The sequence below is a fragment of the Periplaneta americana genome, chromosome 17, assembly GCF_040183065.1.
Source record: "Periplaneta americana isolate PAMFEO1 chromosome 17, P.americana_PAMFEO1_priV1, whole genome shotgun sequence".
NCBI lineage: Eukaryota > Metazoa > Arthropoda > Insecta > Blattodea > Blattidae > Periplaneta > Periplaneta americana.
In genome coordinates this window covers 2,505,499-2,529,650 of record NC_091133.1, presented here as the reverse complement: position 1 = coordinate 2,529,650, position 24,152 = coordinate 2,505,499, and the positions used below count along the sequence as shown (strand labels likewise).

The 24,152-nt window shown below is 40.2% G+C and overlaps 1 protein-coding gene across 7 annotated transcripts in view; it reads left to right on the top strand.

Annotated features, from left to right (window-relative positions):
- LOC138693484 (zinc finger protein 233-like) overlaps positions 1 to 24,152 on the top strand; it is an 81,259-nt gene that overhangs the window by 32,659 nt on the left and 24,448 nt on the right. For 2 of the 7 annotated variants that reach the window (XM_069817475.1, XM_069817481.1), the window contains one exon: positions 1,938 to 2,967. The exons of 1 other annotated variant lie outside the window; for it this stretch is intronic. In XM_069817475.1, coding sequence (XP_069673576.1) covers positions 1,938 to 2,682 — 745 coding nt within the window. In that variant the 3' untranslated portion in view covers positions 2,683 to 2,967. Of the gene's footprint in view, positions 1 to 1,700; positions 2,968 to 8,331; positions 9,425 to 24,152 lie in introns of those variants that run through there. 4 more of the 7 variants (XM_069817476.1, XR_011330337.1, XM_069817480.1 and 1 more) reach the window with 4 other exon arrangements.

The following is a 24,152-nucleotide window of genomic DNA, read 5'->3' as shown; positions in this document are numbered from 1 at the left end:
GATACAATGTGATTTTCAGATTTTTTGGCTTTAATTTTCGATCTACTTCTTTTCATCTTCATGAAATATGTTCATGTAACTCCATTTCCTCTTCATCTCAATTCAGATTCAACATAGCGTTCGTACATAATTTGTAAAGTACAACAATATACTTACAGCTTATAACCTATAATATTTCCCCCAACGAGTAATCACATAAATGCTCTCTTTCTCGCAACACATTTCTCGCTAGCGAAAACTCTTCAAGTGTGTTACGGACCTTAGACTGGCGTTCAAAGATCTCTGACTCTGCTAATCGATAGTGATCGATAATTTGTTGGTGTAAGTCAACGATTTAGAAAGAGAAAGCTCTTTCTATCTCGTTGGTGTAAGTCAACGAGTTGGTGTAAGTGTAGCTTCTGTAGTTATTACTTCTATCCTGGATCATATATGATGTAGGCTCTATGAATAGAGAGCGAATATAATAGTTAGTGTTGGCAATCGTACATAAATACACCCGCATTATAGAATTCAATATTTCATCCCACTCTGCTGATTGTAAAACAACACTGGGTTGAGCTGGAAACCGCTGATGTCAATTATGAGAATAATTTATGCTTAATCTACATAACTATTTTCCCCGACATTTTTTAACCGTCCCAATAATAGTGCCACTTATTGAGAACTAGCGGAACTGTTTCAAAGTTTGTCAATTTCTTATACGTTTGGTTCTGACATCCCATGGTTAGAAAGTTCGCTTACACGCTCAAAAAATCGTAGGTGAGATGTCTTAGTACAGCGGTGTACATTATGATTGTGACAAAGGGCGTTATGTCTTAAATTGCAAACGATCTAAGGTGCACAGAACTGTATACGTGCAGTGGCGATGAAGAGATCTGTGACAACAATGACTATGAAGGCTGTGATGAACCGTTGGACTTACAAGATGGTCTTTTAACAGGTATTCCGTAATGAATAACAGTTAGTGTATTTTACATACAAATCAAGCTATTATTTCATGATTATTAAATGAATTCCCACACAATCAGTGATACTGCTATCACAGAAACCGTGAAAGATACAAAGAATGTGTAATAACCTTTTCCATTTATTATCTTCTTAGGAACAAAAACGTTCATTAGGACAATAAATTGCCGTAGAGCCAACGTAAAACAGATTACAGAAGTGTAATGTCACACAGGTTCTCTTCCACAGATTCATAAAAAGATCTGGTTGTACGTGACTGTGTGGGTCACAAACTGCCATTCTGTTCCTTCATTTAATATCCCACTGACTGTCCCTACACTGAGATTTAGACCCTTGCGTGCCATCTTTGTGCTCTTCCATGTGGCAATGACAACCTCGATGTGGACTAAGCTTTGAAGTTGGAGGTAGACATTTCGAAACATACGGGTAACTGAAACAATGTGTAATCACAAATATATAATTATTGTTTATTTGGTATTGTTAGAACTGATAATATTGATGGTAATTATGATATTTTGCTTTGTTTTCGTTTGAAATTAATTGATATTCATAAAACTTTATCAGTTAACTTGTGTTTATCGTGTTTAGGGATGCAAAATTCAAATTCTTCATCGGAGTACATTGAGTGAGAGCTTCAAGTTAGGTATAAATGTACATTCACGTGTTTGTTTGATTATCTTTTATCCTAGATCATATATGTAACAGATAACTCCTCGCTATGTTAAAATCTGCAGCACTTTGAAGAGAACAACCGCCAGGATCGCCAACTGTCCGCCGTAAACAAACACGAGATGGCAACACAGTCGCTAATGCAATTCAAATGGGAATTATGACGTGACTCCTTATGTAACAACTAGATGGCAGCGTAGTAAACTTGACAAAAGTTGTTAACCTCAAAGCCTATAAGCCCGACATATCTGTTACATATATGATCTAGGCTTTTATACACTGATGCCCTGTTGTCGTCCTAGGATTGCAGGTACCAACGAAAGCACTGTACCATCAAAGTTGGACAATATTCCTCACGAAGAGTACAGGACGATATGTGAGATTACCAAGAATTCACTTTCTTCGGAAAAATCTGTGCCGACTGATGAAGGTGAGAAACATTCAAAATGCGACTTGTGTAAAAAGTCTTTCTCGAAATCGGCAAATCTGAAAAGACATTTACGGAAGCACACAGGCGAGAAGCCTTTCAAATGCGATGTTTGTGGAAAGTGTTTTTCGCAATCGGGAACCTTAAAAATTCATAAATGTCTGCATACAGGCGAAAAACCATTCAAATGCGATGTCTGTGGTAAATGTTTTGTGCGACCGATTCTTCTATTAAATCATGAACGCATGCATACCGGTGAGAAACCTTTCAGATGTGATGTGTGTAGTAAATGTTTCACGCAATCGGGTCACCTGATCAGCCACGAACGTATGCATACCGGCAACAAACCTTTCAAGTGCGATGTGTGCGGAAAGTGCTTCACGCGATCTAGTCATCTAGTGAGCCATGAGCGCATACATACGGGCGAGAAACCTTTCAAATGCGATATGTGTGAAATGTATTTTTCTGATAAGACAACGTTAATATGCCATGTACGCAAACATACCGGCGAGAAGCCGTTCATATGTGGCACTTGTGGTAAGCGTTTTTCCAAGTCTGGTAACTTAAGAAGTCATGAACGCCGGCACAGAACCGGGGACCCCTTGAAATGTGATACCTGAGCAGCGACTACCTTTAATATAAACATATTGCTTATAAAACGATTTTAATACGATGTTTGTATTTCTCACTTTTGAAACATAAAAAGCCAAGAACATCGGCACAACCAAATAACCTTTTAAATGTTAACTGATGCTGAGTTGTTGACGATAATGCCATTAACTGTCTTGCTCTCCAATATTTCTCACACACATTGGGTTCAGAGGAAAGGCCTCAACATCGCTGAAGATGTTTCTGATTCATTTCTTCCCAAATCTGCACGATGGACAATGCTGTGGAGAAATAAGGTAAGTATTTAATTTAGCTGACTGTGCGTTTTCTCGACAAAATTTTTTCAGTACGCCTTTGTTTGACTAAGAGAATACACACAGACTTCTAAAATTGAGGGAAAAGCAATGAATAACTTTAACCTTGTCACTGTCCTCGGCTTCACATCACTTACACTCTAACCTTCTCGTATTCCACAGCCTCGTATCGCAATGTCTTACGCATAAATCTCAGTCTCGTCCTGCCAACTATACCGTACATTCAGGGTCGTAAGTATTAGGTGGGCAAAATGAAAATTATGGTTTTCCGCTCAAATTTAATTTAAATCAAGGAGTTCTGAGTAAAATTTGTTGAAAAATCTCAACGTCAGTAGCTTGAAGTAAAAACAAATTTTGATGGAAATTCAGCTCTGCTGGCTATATGTCTTCAAAATATGACACAGTTAATACTGAGAAAATTTGTTTTTGTATTTGTCTTCTTATCGTAGAATCACCTATATATTTGCTTAGTGCTTTGTAATCAAACGTGGGGTAGCACAAACGTCTGATTTGTTTCTAATTTCATCAAAGTTTAGACCAGCGGTTCCCAAAGTGTGCTCCGCGGAGCCCTTGGGGCTCCGCAAGTAAGTCTCAGGGGCTCCGACCGCGGATGACAAAAATTTCTGCTTCCATCTAGTCTCTAGTGCGAAAAACGTAAGCTACTTCCATCAAGCGAAAAGTGCTTTCTCAGAAAGTAGTTTGATTTCTTCTTGCTAGATAGAAGCAGCAATAATAGATCTACTATAGTCATCAGTAGGGAGCGGATTTTTATGTGCTAAAAAATTTAAATACATTTATTTTGTATGTGTTAAAAAGTACAAACATATTTGCTAAAATAAAAAAAATACACATTTTTTTTTAAATACGACAAAATAAATTACTTAGCTTGAAAAAAAAAAACAAATGTTACTAGGTACTCACCAATCACACTTGAGTATCAGTTGCTAGTAGTTGTCCGAGAATTGCAGTAAACAACAAAGGTCATTTCCAAATTCTCTATCACAAATGCATGCCCATTATCTCTGAACAACGACTTATACTGTGAAAACGATCTTTCCACATTACAGGACGTCAGACGAGCATATTTAAAGACAGTAATGTCACAAACGCCTACACCGTCAATTTCACCTACAGGCACACCCTCCTATACTTGAGCAACTTTACACATTTTTTTATATCCTCTGTTTCGCCGTGAATGCACACATGAAGCAGCGGCAATGTGCTTGTTTGCAATGTGTTTCAATGTGAGAGCTCTGATCTGCACTTACTGATTTACAACATGGTTGGCAAAATAACTCTTTTCCGTTGGTAGTAAAAATGTTTTTAAATTCATCTACATATTGCTGTAGACGCGATCTTAAACTCGATTTGATTTTAGGCATCTTAAGAGGCTAATATATACACGTCATAAAGTAAAAACATGTTTCTGGCTACTGACTGATAATGTCGGAGAAAAGCTTCCTATAGCAACTCCACCAAATCCACGCTTCACAGCTTATGCTTATGGTCCGATAACGGGGAATCACAACAAGATGTATTTCCTCACTTCATAGGCATGAGCGAGAGGCGAGAGATTTGTTTAAATTAAATAATGTTTATACCCATGCTCTTATCCGTTGTGTTTCACAAACAAAGCGGGAATGAAATCATCTTCAGCAACAATAAACATTCCTAATTATGTGGTGCAAAATCTCTCCTTCTTGTCCATGTTAATTTATTCTCATATAATAACACTGATATGCTAACTAGCAGTTCTCAGAACTTGAGGCGATACTATTATAAAAATGGATCATGGATACACCACAGAGCCCATAGAAACACGAAGCAACCAAGAATTTTTAAAAAAGATAACATATTTCTGAGTGATATAATTGATTTAGTTTTAAAATATTTAAAAGTTCTTGTAAAAAATTATTTAAGTAAAAAAAAAACTGCAAGATTTATGCGTTTATAATAGATTTCCTGAAAATATATATTTACATAGTTTTTTTTTTGTGAAAATATGTGTTTTTATGTGAAATAAAATTCGGGTTTTAAACTTGAAACTTGACATTCGGAATTTGTAACTTTGTTAATTGTGTTTTATTACACGCAAGAAAAATATTTAATTACATAGGAATCCGCTCCTTAGTCATCAGTCATCAACCAGTGCTCAGTCAAAGGAGGATAATAACAGCTGTAACCTTACTTTCGAAGAAGATAGTGCGAATTCTTTGGGATTGAGTTCAGAATATGCTACACATGATCCTACTTCAGAATTTACGTTGCCTAGTGTAGAGGTACAGAAAAGGAAGTAAAAAACGAAAATATTGTGATTCATATTTGGATATGGGATTCACTAAGTTTGCTGATGGACGTCGTCCACAGTGTGTGATATGTAACAAAATTTTGCCCAATATTTCTATGCTCCCTGCCAAGCTTAGGCAGCATTTCGAAACTCATCCATACTTCACAAATGAAACTGCAGACTACGTCAAAAGAAAATGTGACGAACTCCATGCAGTTCAGACAAAAATTTTATCTCATGTAAAGACAAATAACTATAAAGCACTGGAAACGTCGTATTTGGTTAGTCATGATCTATGTCTTACTGGTAAACCTCACACCTTCGCCGGAATTCTTATAAAACCACTATTAGTGAAGGCAGTGAAGTGCATGGTGGACGAAAGAATTGCATAGTTGTTCTCCAGTGTGCCCTTATCAAATAACACTGTGCATAATGGGATCCAGGATCTATAAAATAATGTTAAAAATATCATAATTTCCTGTATCATAGAAACGCAATTTTTGCTACAACTTGACGAATTCACGGACGTTGCCGGATTAGCTGTGCTAATGACGTTTGTGCAGTACGAATTTTCAGATTCTTTTCATGAAGATATTTTGTTCTGCAAGCCATTGCCATCCTCTACAAGCGGTTCTGAATTTTTTTTTTTCCCTGATAGATGTCTTCATTGAAAACTTGATACCGGTACCATGGTATTATTATGTACCGAAGTACATCATAATAATATTATGATATGCGTAAATAATCACTTAGTCATTCAAGACGCGCTCATCCTGTCGGATTCCGGCCACTTAGACACTCGTAATGAGTGCACCTCTGTACATAGTGCGTTGGACATTGTGCCACTGTCACATATTCTGTGACACAGTACATGAGGGTAGGCCACCAAAGGAAAACTGAGAGATAGAACTTAAATGAGCGGATTCGATCTTGCATCGGAACTGGAATCCGGTGTGGCTTAGTGGATAAAGTGTCAGCATGTAGAGCAGAAAACCCGGGTTCGAGTCCTGGTGCCGGAGAGAATTTTTCTCTGTTCTATCCATCCTTCATCGATACCATGGAACAATTGCATTAATGGATTCACAGATGGCTCAAAGACCATGGTAGGGCCTGTTGCTGGCGGTGTTACAAGAATCAAGAAAGTTTAAAAAAACTGCACAAGTAGTCACTGTGTACTACACCGACACACCCTCGCAACGAAAAAAAAAAATACCAGCGTTATTAAGGCATGTACTAGACAATGTCGTCTAAATTATCAACTTTGTTAAGGCACGACCTTTGCAGTATAGGCTACTCAAAATTCTGTATGAAGATATGGGAAGTATACACAAGTCATTGTTATTAATTATTTATTACACATGGTTGTAGTTTGATAAGCGTTATCTTGAGTTTTGAATGACCAAAAGAGTTTGCTAGCAGATTATTTGAATGAGCAGGGATTGTTGTGCAAATTATGTTACTTAGCACACATTTTGTAAAAAATAACGAATTCAGCACATCCATACAAGGGAAACAGAAGACTACATTCAATTCTAATGACAAAATTGCCGCACTGAAGAAAAAAAATAACGTTCTACATGGAAAGAGTCTAGAATAAGGATCTGACATGTTTCTCATTGACTTCAAACTTTACAGAAGAAAATAACATAACAATGAATAACACATTCATAGCAATAATAAAAGAGCATCATGATAATTTGCTTCAAAATATGAATTCATACTTTCCAAGGGACACTCAGGAATCGATTCGAAAGAAATATGAGTGGATTGCAGATCCATTGTCAGTGAATTCAAAACCAGCAGCCTTCACTGCGACAGAACACGAGGTCCTTATAGACATGACTTACAGCCACTGTCAGGCATCATTTAAAAGCAAACCACTTCCCGAATATTGGGTTCAGATAGGGGAGGATCTTTCGATATTAAGATCAAAAGCTAAATTGTTCTTACTGCCTTTTGGTACTGCATACCTCTGTGAAACTGCCTTTTCGAAGTACACGGCTATAAAAATATTATATATATATATATATATATATATATATATATATATATATATATATACTTTCGTATACATATCGTGTGTATTATGCTTCATAGAACATACACAGATAGAACTAAACACTAAACATTTCTTGGGGCTCCACGAGAAACTTTTGCTTCAAAAAGGGCTCCGTGGCTGAAAAAGTTTGGGAACCACTGGTTTAGACTGTAGTCACAAGTATACAATGAAACTTACTGGCAGTTTCGAGACATGGTATGGCATGGCTTGCGATGTAGGAGAAAAAGAACGAAGACCAATTTAGAAAGTAATAACATTTACTCTTACAAGTCATTAAAATTATATAATTTTATATCTGTGGCCTAATTAAGAATCATAGACCTTTGACTAAGTAAAATAATATAGTAACAGCCGTATCTTTTCGTTTACAATGAAGTGTATTATCTTGAAATGGTAGGTTTAAAGTTGCATATCGGTACATTTCTTTTCAATTATTATGTCATAAATATCCGTTACATTATCCACCGAATGAATTTTCTCATATACGGCTAATTTAAGTTACATTCCCGGTCTGTAGTTCCTCACTAAAATGTTTTTCACGCGAGTTAGTTCATACGTCTCATTTTCTTTGTAGCTACAATATTTTTTTCTGAACACATGCAACATTTAACTTGCCATACCTAACAGCGACCGAGTCTCAACATCACACGCGAACGGCCTGTGTCGTCATGGATGACAAAAAAGCCGCGGCCTCCATGTACTAAGTCTCATGAAAGGCGGAATGGGTTACCTCATTGCAAAACAATATCAGTACATTTTTAATATTTTCATGTACATGTTACTCATATTTTAATTAAATTCAATAGGGATATAGGCTATAGGAATTTTAGTTTGTTTTCTGCGTAAACGTGGACATTTGTTCGGGAAAAATGTGCTTTACCATTTCTCTAATACTCGATGCGCCTCCTGAGGGCCGATGCAACTCGCAACATGTCATTACTATAAAAATAGCCTACATGAAGTTTTGAATATTATGGTAATCAATGCTTTCTTTCTACAGAAAAAAGTGTTGGAACTCTGTGGAGAATATATGAAGGCCTATAGTGGACTGGGAGATGATTACTGTCCAGATCACAGGAATGTTGTGGTTTTTAACCTTCTATTCGTCCAGCTTTAAAACTTTCAAGGCCCAAGTGGAGTTCAAAGAAAAATGATGTGAAGAACATATTAACGCATGTCTCGGTTCCATGATTGAAAATACAAAAAAGGTGCTGAAATACTATTTCGGCGCGTTCCGCCAGAAGAAAAGCGTTATATTATTAGTGGCTCGAGCAGCTACGTCCCACGAAGAATCTCCTGCTTTCCCTTTTAATTCAAAGTTTGTTGTTCTCCTCTAAGACACCCCAAGTACGTAAAATAAAATTTTGTATAGTTACATTTAAGTATATTATTATTGTTAATATCTAGAGTCTAACACACACACGTGTTTGCGGAAAGAGACAAATTTACAATGTTTTTCTCCTGCTCAGAATAGAAGATGAGTTCTGCTATAAACAACGAATTACAGGAGGAATGTAATTTTGTTCCGTTTATTTTAATTATAGCAATATTGCCCTGTCTGTGCTGGCTGTAATGAAATCAAATGTGCGTAATTACATTTAGATAATTAAGTTCAGTTGTCCAAATTTTAATTCTAACCTTGCTGTCCTCTTTTGATGTGCATATTAAAGCATAAAAGAAGTTTTGAATCGGCTTGTTTTAATATTTTGAAACATCAACTTAGGTGCGTAATTTTTTTTTTTTTTAAGTATCCGAGATTTAGGGTCGAATTCATAGTCGTCACTTATAAAATGAGGAAACACTTAAGTAATGAGCATTTCCTTGGCACTTATTTCAGATCGTATTGCAGAGACGCTGTTCATTTATATGCCCTGAGCATTCCCGTGACATCGAAAGAAATATGGCAACATGGCTAGACGGGAGCGCTTTCCTACATTCAATTGTTTTCCAGCACCTTCAAATTGTTAAATCGGCATTATTGTCATACACAAATACAGAAGTAAATATTATAGAGCTAAAAATTATACAAGATGTCCAGAAAGCATATTACAGAAAAGAAAGGAGCTAAGATAACTAGTTATGAAATATGGAGATATCGTCGAAAGTAAAAAAAAAAAAAAAAAATTATAATTGTTCTCTCCAAAAAAAAGAAATTGATACGGAACAAAATTGCAGTTGAGTTTAATGCAAACTCCGGAAATATTCCTGTAAGTAAACCATTTTCATTTATTTTTCAGTTATTTTTATGCTAAACAAAGTGGAAATGATATAATTACGCAAATTTTTAACAGCTTATTCTTTGGGTAGAATACAAACAAAAATGCAAATAACATTTTGTTGGGACGTGAATACTTTTCGAAAAAAATAAATGCCACAGATCTACCTGAAATGCTGTTGTATCATAAAATCTCAAAGCAACCAGTACTTTCAGCAGTGGCGAAATCGGTAAGCCTCATGGTTGTATTGTGAATTTAAATACGAGACACCACAATATTCACAACAGTGTTCTTGTCGAAACGGTATCTCCTCTTAAATTGTTGATCATTATACATCTCTAAAGAGTTTTCCATATCTCTGATATATCTTTTGCTTGCCGAAACTCATTTTCATTTTAGTTACAGAACTCAATAAATTAAATTAAATCATAATCATCACCTATTGTATACCGAATCAGCTGATTACAATGCATATGAGGAAACACTTGAGGAAACTGACAAGCTACCTTATTGAATAAGTGTTCACTTCAGTGGGATTTATGAATTGGAAATTATTATAAGCAACTGCTTAAGTGTTTCCTTACGATAAGTGTTGACTATGAATTCGGCCCATACTCATAAATATGAATAAAATATTTTGAATAACGTTGGCGCTATGGACGTGGACATATTGCGAGAACGAATCACGAAAACAACCGATTCGCATTTGGTGATGATGCATAGGGATATTATTATTATTATTATTATTATTATTATTATTATTATTATTATTTACTAGTAATTGTGTACTTATAGTTGTAATAACTTCATAGTAATTAAAATTTTAAGTGCTATGCAGTATCGTGTTACGAACAGTAGCACGTCTTCCTGGCTGATTCTTGTCACTACAGCGAATAAACGCCAGAAAGAAGTTAGAAGCTCTCTTGGCTCGAAGCCACTGGTTGATTACATACTCAAGAGAGAGGAATAGCATAATGCTTGTGTATCTATTTGTCTTGCATTTTTTCTCACTCAGCAACTGATTTTTATATCACCGCACCTTCAAATCCATTCGGAGTCAAAACACTATAAAATATAAAAACTAAATGACAAAAATATAAGAAAAACTAATAATTACAATATCTGGATACAAATAAAAATATCCTGTAAAGAAATTAGGGTATGCAAACTCCTTGTTAGGGTGAAGTGTCGAGATCACGGCCTCGATCAAGGTCACGATCAGGTGTGCGACGATCTGGGAGTGAGACACCACGGTCGAAGGCTAAGCAATCGCAATCAAAGGCACCAATTCATAGAAAGGCTAAGAAGAGAAGATCCACTGTGAAGCCACCAACATAATTTAGCTCCTTTTGATGACTGATATTGTACAGTGGAATGTGAACGGTATACGCAGCAATACACAGAACTACAACAATTAATCTATAATGAGAACCCTGCTATTTCATGTCTTCAGGAGACACACCTCCGGCCTGAAAACTCTCTGAGTATCTTGGGATACTACGTTCACCAGTACGATCACCTTGTCGGTATTCGTGCCAATGGAGGTTGTGCTCTCCTACTCCGCCGAAGTATCTTTTCCTCTGTTATCAACATTAACAGTCCACACCAATGCATAGCCGCTAGAGTAACTTTGTCTTCCATACAGTTTCTCAATAATCTCTGTATATATGCCCCCAAACACACCTTTCCAGTACAAGAAATTGAAGGATTCTCTCGCAGGTACCTCCTCTATATTTGGTAGTAGGGGATTTGAATGCATCCCACCACTCATGGGGCTCAAATTCCGATGACGACAGAGGAAATAAAATAGCAGAGGTAAGTACCCGTCTAAATCTTGTTACCCAGAATTCAGGGGAAGCAACACACCTCTCCTTGGCTTATGGTACATACTCAATGATAGATATCTCCATTTGTAGCCCAGTTTTGTCCACGCAATTCGAATGGTCTGTGATTCACGACCTACATGGTAGAGACCACTACCCCATCCGAATGCATATGTCCGCTTTACGTCCTGCGGAATCTCGCTCTCCAAACTGGGTTATTAAAAAGGCTGCGACGGATTTTCGGAGTCCATATCATTCGATGATAGCGGACATGAAAGTGTGGACTCAGTAGTAGACTATTTGTCAAACGTGGTTTTAAAGTCTGCGGAATTATATATCCCCCGGTCGTCCTGCAGGCCAAAACGCTTCTCAGTCCCCTGGTGGTCGGATGCCTGCAGAGATGCAATCCGAGACCGCTGACGTGTCTTACGCAAATTTGAGCGCCATCCGACCCAAGAAAATTTTGTCCAGTTTAAACGTCTTCGAGCAAAAGCTTGTCGTAGTGTGTGCGACCCTAAGAAGGTGTCCTGACAAACTACGTTAGTTCAATGAAAAGGAATGTGCCATCTAACATCGTATGGGACAAAGTCCGTGGAATAATGGGGGAAACGTAGTTCTGTAATTCCGGGAATATTAAACAATGGAGTAACGACCACCAATCCAATAGAAATTGCAGAAATATTATCTACCTCGTTCGAACAGATTAGGAGTTCAAATAATTATGTCCCGGAATTTCAAAAATCAAAGATGCTGCAGAAAAACGAAACCTCAATTTTATATCAGATAACACAGAATATTACAATACACCGTTCACATCCGAATAGCTGGAGGCAGCACTAGACACATCCCTTGACACCTCCCCTGGACCTGATAACATCCTTAACCGTATACATCGCCATCTTCCGCCAGCTGGAAAATCCTTTCTTCTGGCAATGTACAACAGAATGTGGACTGAGGTTGTCTTTCCATCTGCTTGGCGTTCCGCCTCCAGAAACCGGGAAAGGATCCTTCTTTGTCTGGAAGCTACAGACCAATTTCTCTCACAAGCTGCGTATGCAAAGTTATGGAAAGAATGTTAAGTAAACGCCTTATGTGGGTACTCAAATCGGAAAACCGATTATCTAATATCCAATGTGGTTTTCGTAAGCACAGATGCGCCGGAGACCATCTTTTTCGGCTGGAGACCGCCATTAGAGATGCTTTCCTCAAGGAGGAACATGTGGCGGTCCTCTTTGATCTAGAAAAGGCTTACGATACCACATGGCGGTATGGCATTCTGCAAACTCTGCATGATCGGGGACTTCGTGTTCGTCTACCAACGTTTATTGCGAAGTTCATGGCAGAGCGGTATTTCCGAGTTCGAGTAGTCGCCACACTTTCTAACGAACACCTCCAAGAAAACGGCGTTCCGCAGGGGTCTGTATTAAGCGTTCTTCTTTTCTGCATTGCGATCAATGGAATTGCCCACTGTGTGGGTGACCGAGTATATTCTCTCTTGTACGTTGATGACTTCAGTCTATTTTACAGCTCCCGATAACTTCCATCCATCGGTCGACATTTGGAGCTGGTCATCAATGTACTATCGGAATGGGCTGTTCCCAATGGCTTTAAATTCTCCACTCAAAAGATGCAGTGTGTCCAATTCTATAACCATCGTGGGCTACATTCACATCCTGAACTGCGCCTTAATTGAGTGGAATTGCAATATGCAAACACTGCGATATTTTTGGGCCTTATCTTTGATTATAAATTAACGTGGGAGGCGCATATACGTGATTTGAGAAGGCGTTGCGACAAATCCTTTAACATCTCACGCCTTTTGTCAGGGGTTCGCTGGGGTGCAGACCGTACAATGCTTCTGCGGCTTTACCGAGCTCTTATTCGATCAAAGCTGGATTATGGCTGTTTTACTTATGGCTCAGCAAATAAATCGAAATTACGTCTTTTAGATACTATCCATCACCATGGGATACGACTTTCTGCAGGGGCCTTCCGAGTCTTTATTGTGAAGTAGGAGAACCGTCACTGTATCGGCGACGAAATGTCTTCTTGTGCTCATATGCTGTTAAGCTCCGATCGTAGCCTGAGCACAATTCTTACGACTCTGTCCATGATTCGTCTCTTTACGGCCGATACAGTGAAAATCCACGGAGACTTCTTCCAGCAGGTGTGCATTTTCGTGAACTGCTCTCTGAGCTGGATATACATCCACTATCAGTTCGCACTCTGGAGTATACCACCACTCCACCGTGGATTATGCGACGTCCCATGTTTGACGTAAGTCTGAGCTGATGTTTTAAGAATTTTACAGCAGCTTTTGTTTATAGACTTCGTTTTAGTGAACTTTTATCACGATATCCAAATTATTCATTAGTTTTTACTGACGGATCCCGGATAAATGGTTGTGTTGGTTGTTCCTTCGTTACAGATGGAGGGATATTTAAATACAGACTAAGCGAATATACTAGTGTTTTTACTGCTGAACTCTATGCTTTTTACAGAGCTCTGTTGTTTTTAATTAGGCAACCTCGGGGCAGATTACTTATCTGTTCCGATTCGTTAAGTGCCATCCAGTTCTTACAGTCTTTTAATGGTGATGATGCACTTGTCTTAAGAACTCAGGAGCTGTTCCACACTCTCCTTAGCTCTGATTATGAGATTTTAGTAGTATGGATTCCTGGTCATGTAGGGATTCCAGGGAAAGAGGCCGCGGATGCTGCAGCCAGGGCTGGTGCACTGAATGGCTCTCTGGTATATTGGCGAGAGAGGTAGCAAGACAATCGTAACTACTTGAAATATAAAATATGGTGGCAATGGGTAGGAGAATGGTCTGCACAAGAGGGAAACAAATTACGAAATATAAAGGCTACTGTTCGAGTTTGGGTTTCGTCTACAAGATCGTCACGACACGAGGAGATTTTACTCACCCGGTTGAGGATTGGCCACTGTTATCTGACACATGGCCATCTCCTACGTGGCGAGCCTCAGCCGGAGTGTGATATGTGCCGTGTTCCACTTACGGTGGAACTTTTTTATTGCATTGCAGAAAATATGACCGTGCCCGCAGGCAATATGGAATTCGGCCGACACTACGTGACGCTCTTGGAAATGATTTTAATTGTACAAATGTAGTTCTGAGTTTTTTTTTATCGAACACATGTTTGGATAAGGTGATTAATTTTTTTATTGACCTGTTTTACTTAACCTCCTGACCCTTTACATCCGGTTACATTTGTTTTATATTTGATTTTACATTGTTGACATTTCGGACTTTATACATACGAATAGTTTATATAATTTTATCATTTTTAAAATATGATTCACAATTTATCTCTGATGGCATTAGTTTTATTGGTTTATTTGTTTGTCTTGAATACCACCTCACTTGTATGATTGTGAACAAATCACCTTATGTATACTGCATTTGTGTGCCTCGTTTCACCGTGACAACGCTTTTTAGTTCTTTTAGCACTCTGATTATTTTATTATTTATGTCTTTGTTATATTAAGAATTTTAGATAAGGGCGCAAGTAGGCATAGTAGCTGCCCTTCTTAAACCCTACTACTACTACTACTACTGTACTCGTTTCAATCTGATTACCGTGAATTCCGGGGAAGCAACACATCTATCTATGGCTTATGGTACTTTCCCCATGATAGATGTCTCCCTCTGTAACCCAGGTTTGTCCACGCATTTCGAGTGCTCAGTGATTCATGCTCTACCCACTACCCCATCCGAATCCATATGTGCGCTTTACGCCTTGCGGAATCTCGTTCTCCAAACTGGGTCATTACAAAGGCGGTCTGCGTCGAATTTTCGGTGTCCATTTCATTCTATGATAACGGGCATGAAAGTGTGGACTCTATAGTAGATCACTTTTCAAATGTGGTGATTCAGTCGGCAGAGTTATCGATCCGCTGGTCGTCGTGCAGGCCAAAATTCTTCAGTGTCCCTCAGTGGACAGATGCCTGCAGAGGTGCAATCCGAGACCGCTGAAGTGCCTTACACCAATTTGAGCGCCATCCCACCAAGAAAATTTTGTCTAGTTTAAACGTCTTCGAGCCTAAGCTCGCCGCACTGCGTGCGATGCTAAGAAGACGTCCTAGGCATACTACGTCACTTCATTGAACAAGAACGTTCCAGCTAACATCGTATGGGACAAAGTCCGTCGAATAATTGGGAAACGTAGTTCTGTAATTCCGGACCTTCTGAACAATGACGTAACGACCACCAATCCCATAGAATTAGTTGAAAAATTTGCTAGGACATTTGCAGAAATAAGCAGCTCAAAGAAATATGTTGTGGAATTTCTAAAAATTGAAGATGCTACAGAAGAACGAAACCTAAATTTTAAATCTGGTAACACTGAACACTACAATGCACCGTTCACATCCGAGGACATGGAGGCGGTACTAGACACATCCCCTAACAACATCAATAACCACATGCTTCGCCATCTGCCATCAGCTACAATATCCTTTCTTCTGGCAATTTACAACAGAATCTCGACTGAGAGTATATTTCCGTCTACTTGGCTTTCCGCCATTTTTATCCCAGTCCAGAAACTGGGAACGGGTCCATCTTTATCTGGAAGGTACAGACCAATTTGTCTCATAAGCTGTGTATGCAAGGTTACGGAAAAATTGATGAGTAAAACCTGATGTGGGTATTCGAATCGGGAAACCCATTATCTAAAATCCAGTTAGTTTCCGTAAGCACAGACCAGGAGCAGACCATGTAGTACGGCTGGAGACCGCCATTAGAGACGCTTTCCTCAAGAAGGAGCGACTTATGGCGATCTTCTTTAATCTAGAATTGGCATACGATACCAAGTGGTGTTATGGCATTGTGTAAATTCTGCGTGATAGGGGACTTCGTGGCAGTCTACCAACGTTTATTGCGAAGTTCATGGCGGAGCGGTATTTCTGAGTTCGAGTAGGACCACACTTTCTAACGAACATCTCCAAGAAAAGGGTGTTCTTTAGGGGTTTGTATTAAGCGTTCTTCTTTCTGCATTGCGATCAATGGAATTACCCACTGAGTGGGTGACTGAGTATGTTCTCTGTTGTACGTGGAGTACTTCAGTTTATATTTCAGCTCCCGATATCTTCCATCCACCGGTCGACAGTTGCAACTGGTCATCAACGTACTATCAGAATGGGTTCTTCGCAATGGTTTTAAATTCTCCACTCTAAAAATGCAATGTGTCCACTTTTACAACGAACGTGAAAAGCATCGACATCCTGAGCTTCGTCTTAATGGAGTGGAGTTACGACATACAGACACTGTGAGATTTTTGGCCCTATCTTTGATTATAAATTAACTTTGGAGGCTCATATACGTGATTTGAGAAGGCGTTGCGAGAAATCCTTAAACACTTTACGCCTTTTGTTAGGGGTTCGATGGGGTGCAAACCACACAATGCTTTTACGCGTTTACCGAGCTCTTATACGATCGAAGCTGGGTTATGGCTGTTTTATTTATGGCTCAGCAAATAAATATAAATTACGTCTTTTAGATAGTATCCATCACCATGGGATACGACTCGCAACAGGGGCCTTCCGAACCAGTCGGATAGAGAGCCTGTATTGTGAAGCAGGAGAACCATCACTGTATCGGCGACGTAATCCCTTGTAGTGCTCGTATGCTGTTAAGCTCCTCTCGCAGCCTGAGCACAATTCTTACGACTCCATTCACCATTCGTCTCTTTACGGGCGATACAGTGAAAATCCACGGAGACTTCGCTCAGCATGTGTGCGGTTTCGTGAATTGCTGTCCGAGCTCGACATCCATTTACCATCAGTTCGCACACTAGTATACTATCACTTCACCATGGATTATGCAACGTCCCATATTCGATGTAAGTCTGAGCCGATGTTTTAAGAATTTTACACCAGCTTCTGTTTATAAACTTCGTTTTAGTGAACTTTTATCACTATTTCCAAGTTATTTAATAGTTTTTACTTGCGGATCCCGAGTAAATGATTTTGTTGGTAGTTCCTTTGTTGAAAAAAATGGACAGATATTTAAATATAAATTGAGACAGTCCGCTAGTTTTTTTACCGCAGAACTATATGCTATTTATACAGCTTTATTGTTTTTAATTAGACAACAAAGCGGCAGATATCTTATGTGCTCCGACTTATGCTATTTATAGAGCTTTATTGTTTTTCATTAGACAACACCGCGGCAGATATCTTATGTGCTCCGACTTTTCAAGTGCCATTCAGTCCCTGCAGCGTTTGAATTCTAATGATCCGCTTGTGTTGAGAACCCAGGAACTTTTCCACACTCTCCTAACCTCTGATTATGAGATTGGAGTAGTGTGGACTCCGGGTCATGTTGACATCCCTGGTAACAAGGCAGCGGGTGGTACAGCAAGGGACGGTGCTATGAATGTGTCTGAGGTGTATTGGCGTGAGAGTTGGCAGGATATTAAAAATTACCTGAAACATACCTTATTGTGGCAGTGGGTTGGAGAAAATGATCTGAACCAGACGGAAATAAACTACCAAGAATAAAGAATAGTGTTGGTGTTTGGGATTCGTCCACAAGTGCGTCAGGAGACGAAGTTTTACTCGCCTGGATGAGGATTGACCACTGTGATCGGACGCATGGCCATCTCCTACGGGGCGAGCCTCAGCCGGAGTGTGATATGCGCCATGTTCCACTTACAGTGTAGAAAAAATATCCGTGTCCATCGGGAGTACGGAATTCGGTCTACTATATATTACACTCTTGGAAATGATTTTCTTTGTACAAATGCAGTTCTGAGTTTTTTTTATCGAATACAGGACTTCACAGGGTGATTTATTATTATTTTTTTAAATCCGTTTTACTTATCCTCCGGACCCTTTACATCCGGAGGTTATATTCGTTGTTTTAAATATGTTTTAACACACTTGACATTTGGACCTTTTACTTCCGAGCATTTTAGAAATGCGCCTGATAATTTATTTCTGGTAGTATATGTTTTATTATTTTATTATTTCTTTTTAAATACCATCTAAAGACTGTGATCTGCACACTTATGTTTGTTGTTGAAACTGTATTTTTTTTCCCACTTTTAACCGTGATAACGCTTTTTGTCTTTTAGGCATTCAGATTATTGTATTGTGTGTCTGTTTTGTGACAAATTTTACATAAGAGCGCAAATAGCCATAGTAGCTGACGCGCCCTTTTAAAACCCCACTAAGTCCATAGTTGTGATAGGTGATCGATAAATTTTGACCGGTAGTATAAATAAATATGTATATATGTAGTAGTAGTATTGTTTAAGAAGGGCGCGTCAGCTACTATGGCTATTTGCGCCCTTATCTAAAATTCTTAATATAACAAGTACATAAATAATATAATAATCAGTGCTAAAAGAACTAAAAAGCGGTGTCACGATATAATGAGGCACACAAATACTGTAGACTTAAGGTGATTTCTACAGAATCATAAAAGTGAGCAGTTCTACCACACTAGGTGGTATTCAACACGAACAATTAAAACAATAGAACTAAGGCCACCAGAGATAACTTGTGAATCACATTTTCAAACTAAGATATTTTATAAAATATTCTGATGTATAGAGTCCGAAATATCAACAATGTAAAATCAAATATAAAACAAATGTAACCTCCGAATTTGAAGGGTCCGGAGGATAAGTAAAACGGATCAATAAAAAACTAAATCACCTTATCCAAACCTGTATTTGATAAAAATCTCAGAACTGCATTTGTACAATTAAAATCATTTCCAAGAGCGTCACGTAATGTCGGCCGAATTCCATATTGCCTCCGTGCATGGTCATATTTCCTGCAACGCAATAAAAAGTGTTCCACCGTAAGCGGAACATGGCACATATCGCACTCCGGCTGAGGTTCGCCACGTAGGAGATGGCCGTGTGTCAGATGACAATGGCCAATCCTCAACCGGGTGAGTAAAACCTCCTCGTGTCGCGACGCTCTTGTAGACGAATCCCAAACTTGAGCAGTGTTCTTTATTCTTCGTAATTTGTTTCCCTCTTGTGCAGACCATTCTCCTTCCCATTGCCACCAAATTTTATATTTCAAGTAGTTTCGAATGTCCTGCCACCTCTCGCGCCAATATACGAGAGAGCCATCCAGTGCGCCTGCCCTGGCTGCAGCATCCGCGGCCTCATTTCCTGCAATCCCTACATGCCCCGGAATCCACACTACTCCAATCTCATAATCAGAGCAAAGGAGAGTATGGAACAGCTGCTGAGTTCTTAGGACAAGCGGATCATCACAATTAAAAGACTGCAAGGACTGGATTGCACTTAAAGAGTCGGAACAGATAAGGAATCTGCCCTGAGGTTGCCTAATTAAAAACAATAAAGCTCTGTAAAAAGCGTAGATTACAGCAGTAAAAACACTAGTATATTGGCTTAGTCTGTATTTAAATATCTCTCCATTTCTACCGAAGGAACAACCATCACAATCATTTATCCGGGATCCGTCAGTAAAAACTAATGAATAATTTGGATATCGGGATAAAAGTTCACTAAAACGAAGTCTATAAACAAAAGCTGGTGTAAAATTCTTAAAACAGCGGCTCAAACTTATATCAAACATGGGACGTCGCGTAATCCACGGTGGAGTGGTGGTATACTCCAGTGTGCGAACTGATGGTAGATGTATATCCAGCTCAGAGAGTAGTTCACGAAACCGCACACCTGCTGGACGAGGTCTCCGTGGATTTACACTGTATCGGCCGCAAAGAGACGAATGATGGAAAGAGTCGTAAGAATTGTGCTCAGGCTGCGAGCGGAGCTTAACAGCATATGAGCACAACAAAATATTACGTCGCCGATACAGTGATGGTTCTCCTGCTTCACAATACAGGCTCGCTAACCGACTGGTTCGGAAAGCCCCTGTAGCGAGTCGTATCCCATGGTGATGTGTAGTATCTAAAAGACGTAATTTAGATTTATTTGCTGAGCCATAAATAAAACACCGATAATCCACATTTGATCGAATAAGAGCTCGGTAAATGCGTAAAAGCACTGTACGGTCTGCACCCCATCGGACCCCTGACAAAAGGCGTAAAATGTTTAAGGATTTCTCGCAACGCCTTCTCAAATCACGTATATGCGCCTCCCACGTTAACTTATAATCAAAGATAAGGCCCAAGAATCTCGCAGTGTCTGTATATTGCAATTCCACTCCATTAAGACGCAGTTCGGGATGTGGATATAGTCCACGTTGGTTGTAAAAGTGGACACACTGCGTCTTCTGAGTGGAGAATTTAAAGCCATTGCGGACAGCCCATTCTGATAGTACGTTGATGACCAGCTGCAAATGTCGACCGATGGACGGAAGATATCGGGAACTGTAATGTAAACTGAAGTCATCAACGTAGAACAGAAAAGATACTCGGTTACCCACACAGTGGGCAATTCCATTGATCGCAATGCAGAAAAGGAAAACGCTTAATACAGAACCCTGCGGATCGCCGTTTTCTTGGAGGTGTTCGTTAGAAAGTGTGGTGCCTACTCGAACTCGGAAATACCGGTCTGCCATGAACTTCGCAATAAACGTTGGTAGACTACCACGAAGTCCCCAGTCATGCAGAGTTTGCAGAATGCCATACCGCCATGTGGTATCGTAAACCTTTTCTAGATCAAAGAAGACCGCCACAAGATGTTCCTTCTTGAGGAAAGCATCTCTAATGGCGGTCTCTAGCCGAACAAGATGGTCTACGGCGGATCTGTGCTTACGAAAACCACATTTTATATGAGATAATCGGTTTTCCGATTCGAGTACCCACATCAGGCGTTTGCTTATCATTCTTTCCATAACCTTGCATACGCAGCAGGTGAGAGAAATTGGTCTGTAGCTTCCAGACAAAGAAGGATCCTTTCCTGGTTTCTGGACGGGGATTACAATGGCGGAACGCCAAGCAGATGGGAACACTCCCTCAGTCCAGATTCTGTTATACATTGCCATTAGAAAGGATTTTCCAGCAGGCGGAAGATGGCGAAGCATACGGTTATGGATGTTATCAGGACCAGGGGAGGTGTCAGGAGATGTGTCTAGTGACTCCTCCAGCTCCTCGGATGTGAACGGTGTATTGTAATACTATGTATTATCTGATATAAAATTGAGGTTTCGTTTTTCCGCAGCATCAGTGATTTTCAGAAATTCCGGATCATAATTATTTGAGCTGCTAATCTGTGCGAACGAGGTAGCGAATATTTCTGCAATTTCTATTGGACTGGTGGTCGTTAGTCCATAGCTTATTATTCCCGGAATTACAGAACTACGTTTCCCCATTATTCGACGGACTTTGTCCCATACGATGTTAGATGGGACATTCCTTTTCATTGAATTGACGTAGTTTGTCCAGGACGTCTTCTTAGCATCGCATACAGTGCGACGAGCTTTTGCTCGAAGACGTTTAAACTGGACAAAATTTTCTTGGGTCGGATGGCGCCCAAAATGGCGTAAGGCACATCGGCGGTCTCGGTTTGCATCTCTGCAGGCATCAGACCACCAGGGGACAGAGAAGCGTTTTGGCCTGCAGGACGACCGGGGAATAGATAATTCCGCTGACTTCATAACCATATTTGAGAAATGGTCTACTACGGAGTCCACACTTTCATCTCCGTTATCATCGAATGTTATGGACTCCGAAAATCCGACCCAGTCCGCCTTTTTAATAACCCAGTTTGGAGATCGAGATTCCGCAGGACGTAAAGCGGACATACGCATTCGGATGGGGTAGTGGTCACTACCATGTAGGTCGTGAATCACAGACCATTCGAAATGCGTGGACAAAACTGGGCTACAAATGGAGATATCTATCATGGAGTATGTACCATAAGCCAAGGAAAGGTGTGTTGCTTCCCCTGAATTCAGGGTAACAAGATTTAGACGGGTACATACCTCTGCTATTTTATTTCCTCTGTCGTCATCGGAATTTGAGCCCCAAGAGTGGTGGGATGCATTGAAATCCCGCACCAAGAGATATGGTGCAGGTACCTGTGAAAGAATATGTTGAATTAGAAGTACTGTAAACGGTGTACCTGGGGGTATATAAACGAAGACTGTTGAAAACTGTATGGTAGGTAAGGTTACTCTGGCAGCTATGCATTGATGAGGACTGTTAATGTTTAGAACAGAGGAAAAGATATTCTGGCGGAGAAGGAGGGCACAACCTCCGTTAGCACGAATACCGGCAAGATGGTCATACCGGTACACATTGTATCCCGAGATTTTCAGGGAATGTTCAGGTCGGAGGTGTGTCTCCTGTAGACATAAAATAGCAGGGTTCTCACGATAGATCAGTTGCTGAAGTTCTGCATATCTGCTGCGTACACCGTTCACATTCCATTGTATATCAGTCATTATGTGGATCTAAATTATCATGGTGGCTTGACGGGTGATTTTCTCTTATCTATTCTAGGATTTCGTGCCGTTGACTGAGACTGCTTGGCCTTCGACCGTGGGGATTCGCTCGCAGATCGCCGCACGCCCGATCGCGATCTTGATCGAGACCGTGATCTCGACCCGTCACCAGAACAGGGAGCGCGACGTCGCGGCGATCTACCAGGCGTAGAGTCTTTCTCTGTCGCCACGGTAATAATCTTTTTGGAATGTAAGGCCATATATCAAGACCACACGAGTCGTCTGAACCAGCAGTCTGAGTGGCAACGTCTACATACGTCTGGGTTGCGGTTTCAATACGCTTCCCAGGTATACCAACAAGAGGTGGCGTTTGCGTAAATACATCTATTGCTTGTGTTGCTTTTTGCAAAACTGCTGCATAGGACTTTTCTGTCGCCTTTTTCTGTTGATTTAAAATACGCTTACGCGCCTCGAAAAACGTAATATTTTCTCGGACTCTCAGTTCTTGGATATCCTTCTCTACCATATACTTCAGGCAATTTTTAGAATTGGAGGCGTAGTCCCCAGAACAATTCACACAGTGCTCGGCGCTGGCACATGGGGATTCCCCATGGTCAGAACCGCCGCACTTTGCACATACGATGTTGTTTGTGCAACGTTTTTGCGTATGTCCGAACCGTTGGCACCTAAAGCACCGTATTGGGTTCGGCACATTCGCACGAACTGGGACACGCTCGTACCCGACAAGGATGTATTCTGGTAAGACAGGCTTCTCGAAGGTCAAAAAGACAGTGCTCAGCGGAACAGTCTGTCCGTCCCGCTTACGTAATAAACGGTAAGCCTTGGATACAGACTGTTCCGCCAGTTGTAGTTGGATCTCTTCATCAGACATACCGTCCAGAGAATTCGTATGCACTACTCCCCGCGTGGTGTTAAGCGAGGAGTGTCGTTCGACTTTAATAGAGTAAGACCCTAGCAACTTCGCTTTCAACAGCGTCTCACTCTGTTTTGGAGATACCGTCTCGACTAGGAGACTACCGTTGCGTAGGCGAGTTGCATTTTTGACCTTCCCAACGAGTCCGTCGAGTGCGCGTCTCACGTAAAATGGACTGATGTTTTTCATTGTCTTTTCTGTTCCGTCCAAGGTGATACTGATAAACTACGGAGGCGGCACTTTGACATTTACTTTCTCAGGGTCCAAGTCCATAGCAATTTTCGTCAAAATTTGACCACCAGTCGTATCAATTCCTGTCTTCTGTTTTTTATTATTTTTTTCTGAGGGAGGAGAAGAGGAGCGCGAAGAGGCCATTTTGAACTGGCCCTCCCTACGGAACTGTCGGCGTCAGCCTGTCACCGGGGGGGGGGGCGAAAGAAAAAGACGCCTAAGAATTCTTCGCGGTCTGTGCCGGCCGTGGGGACCCCCC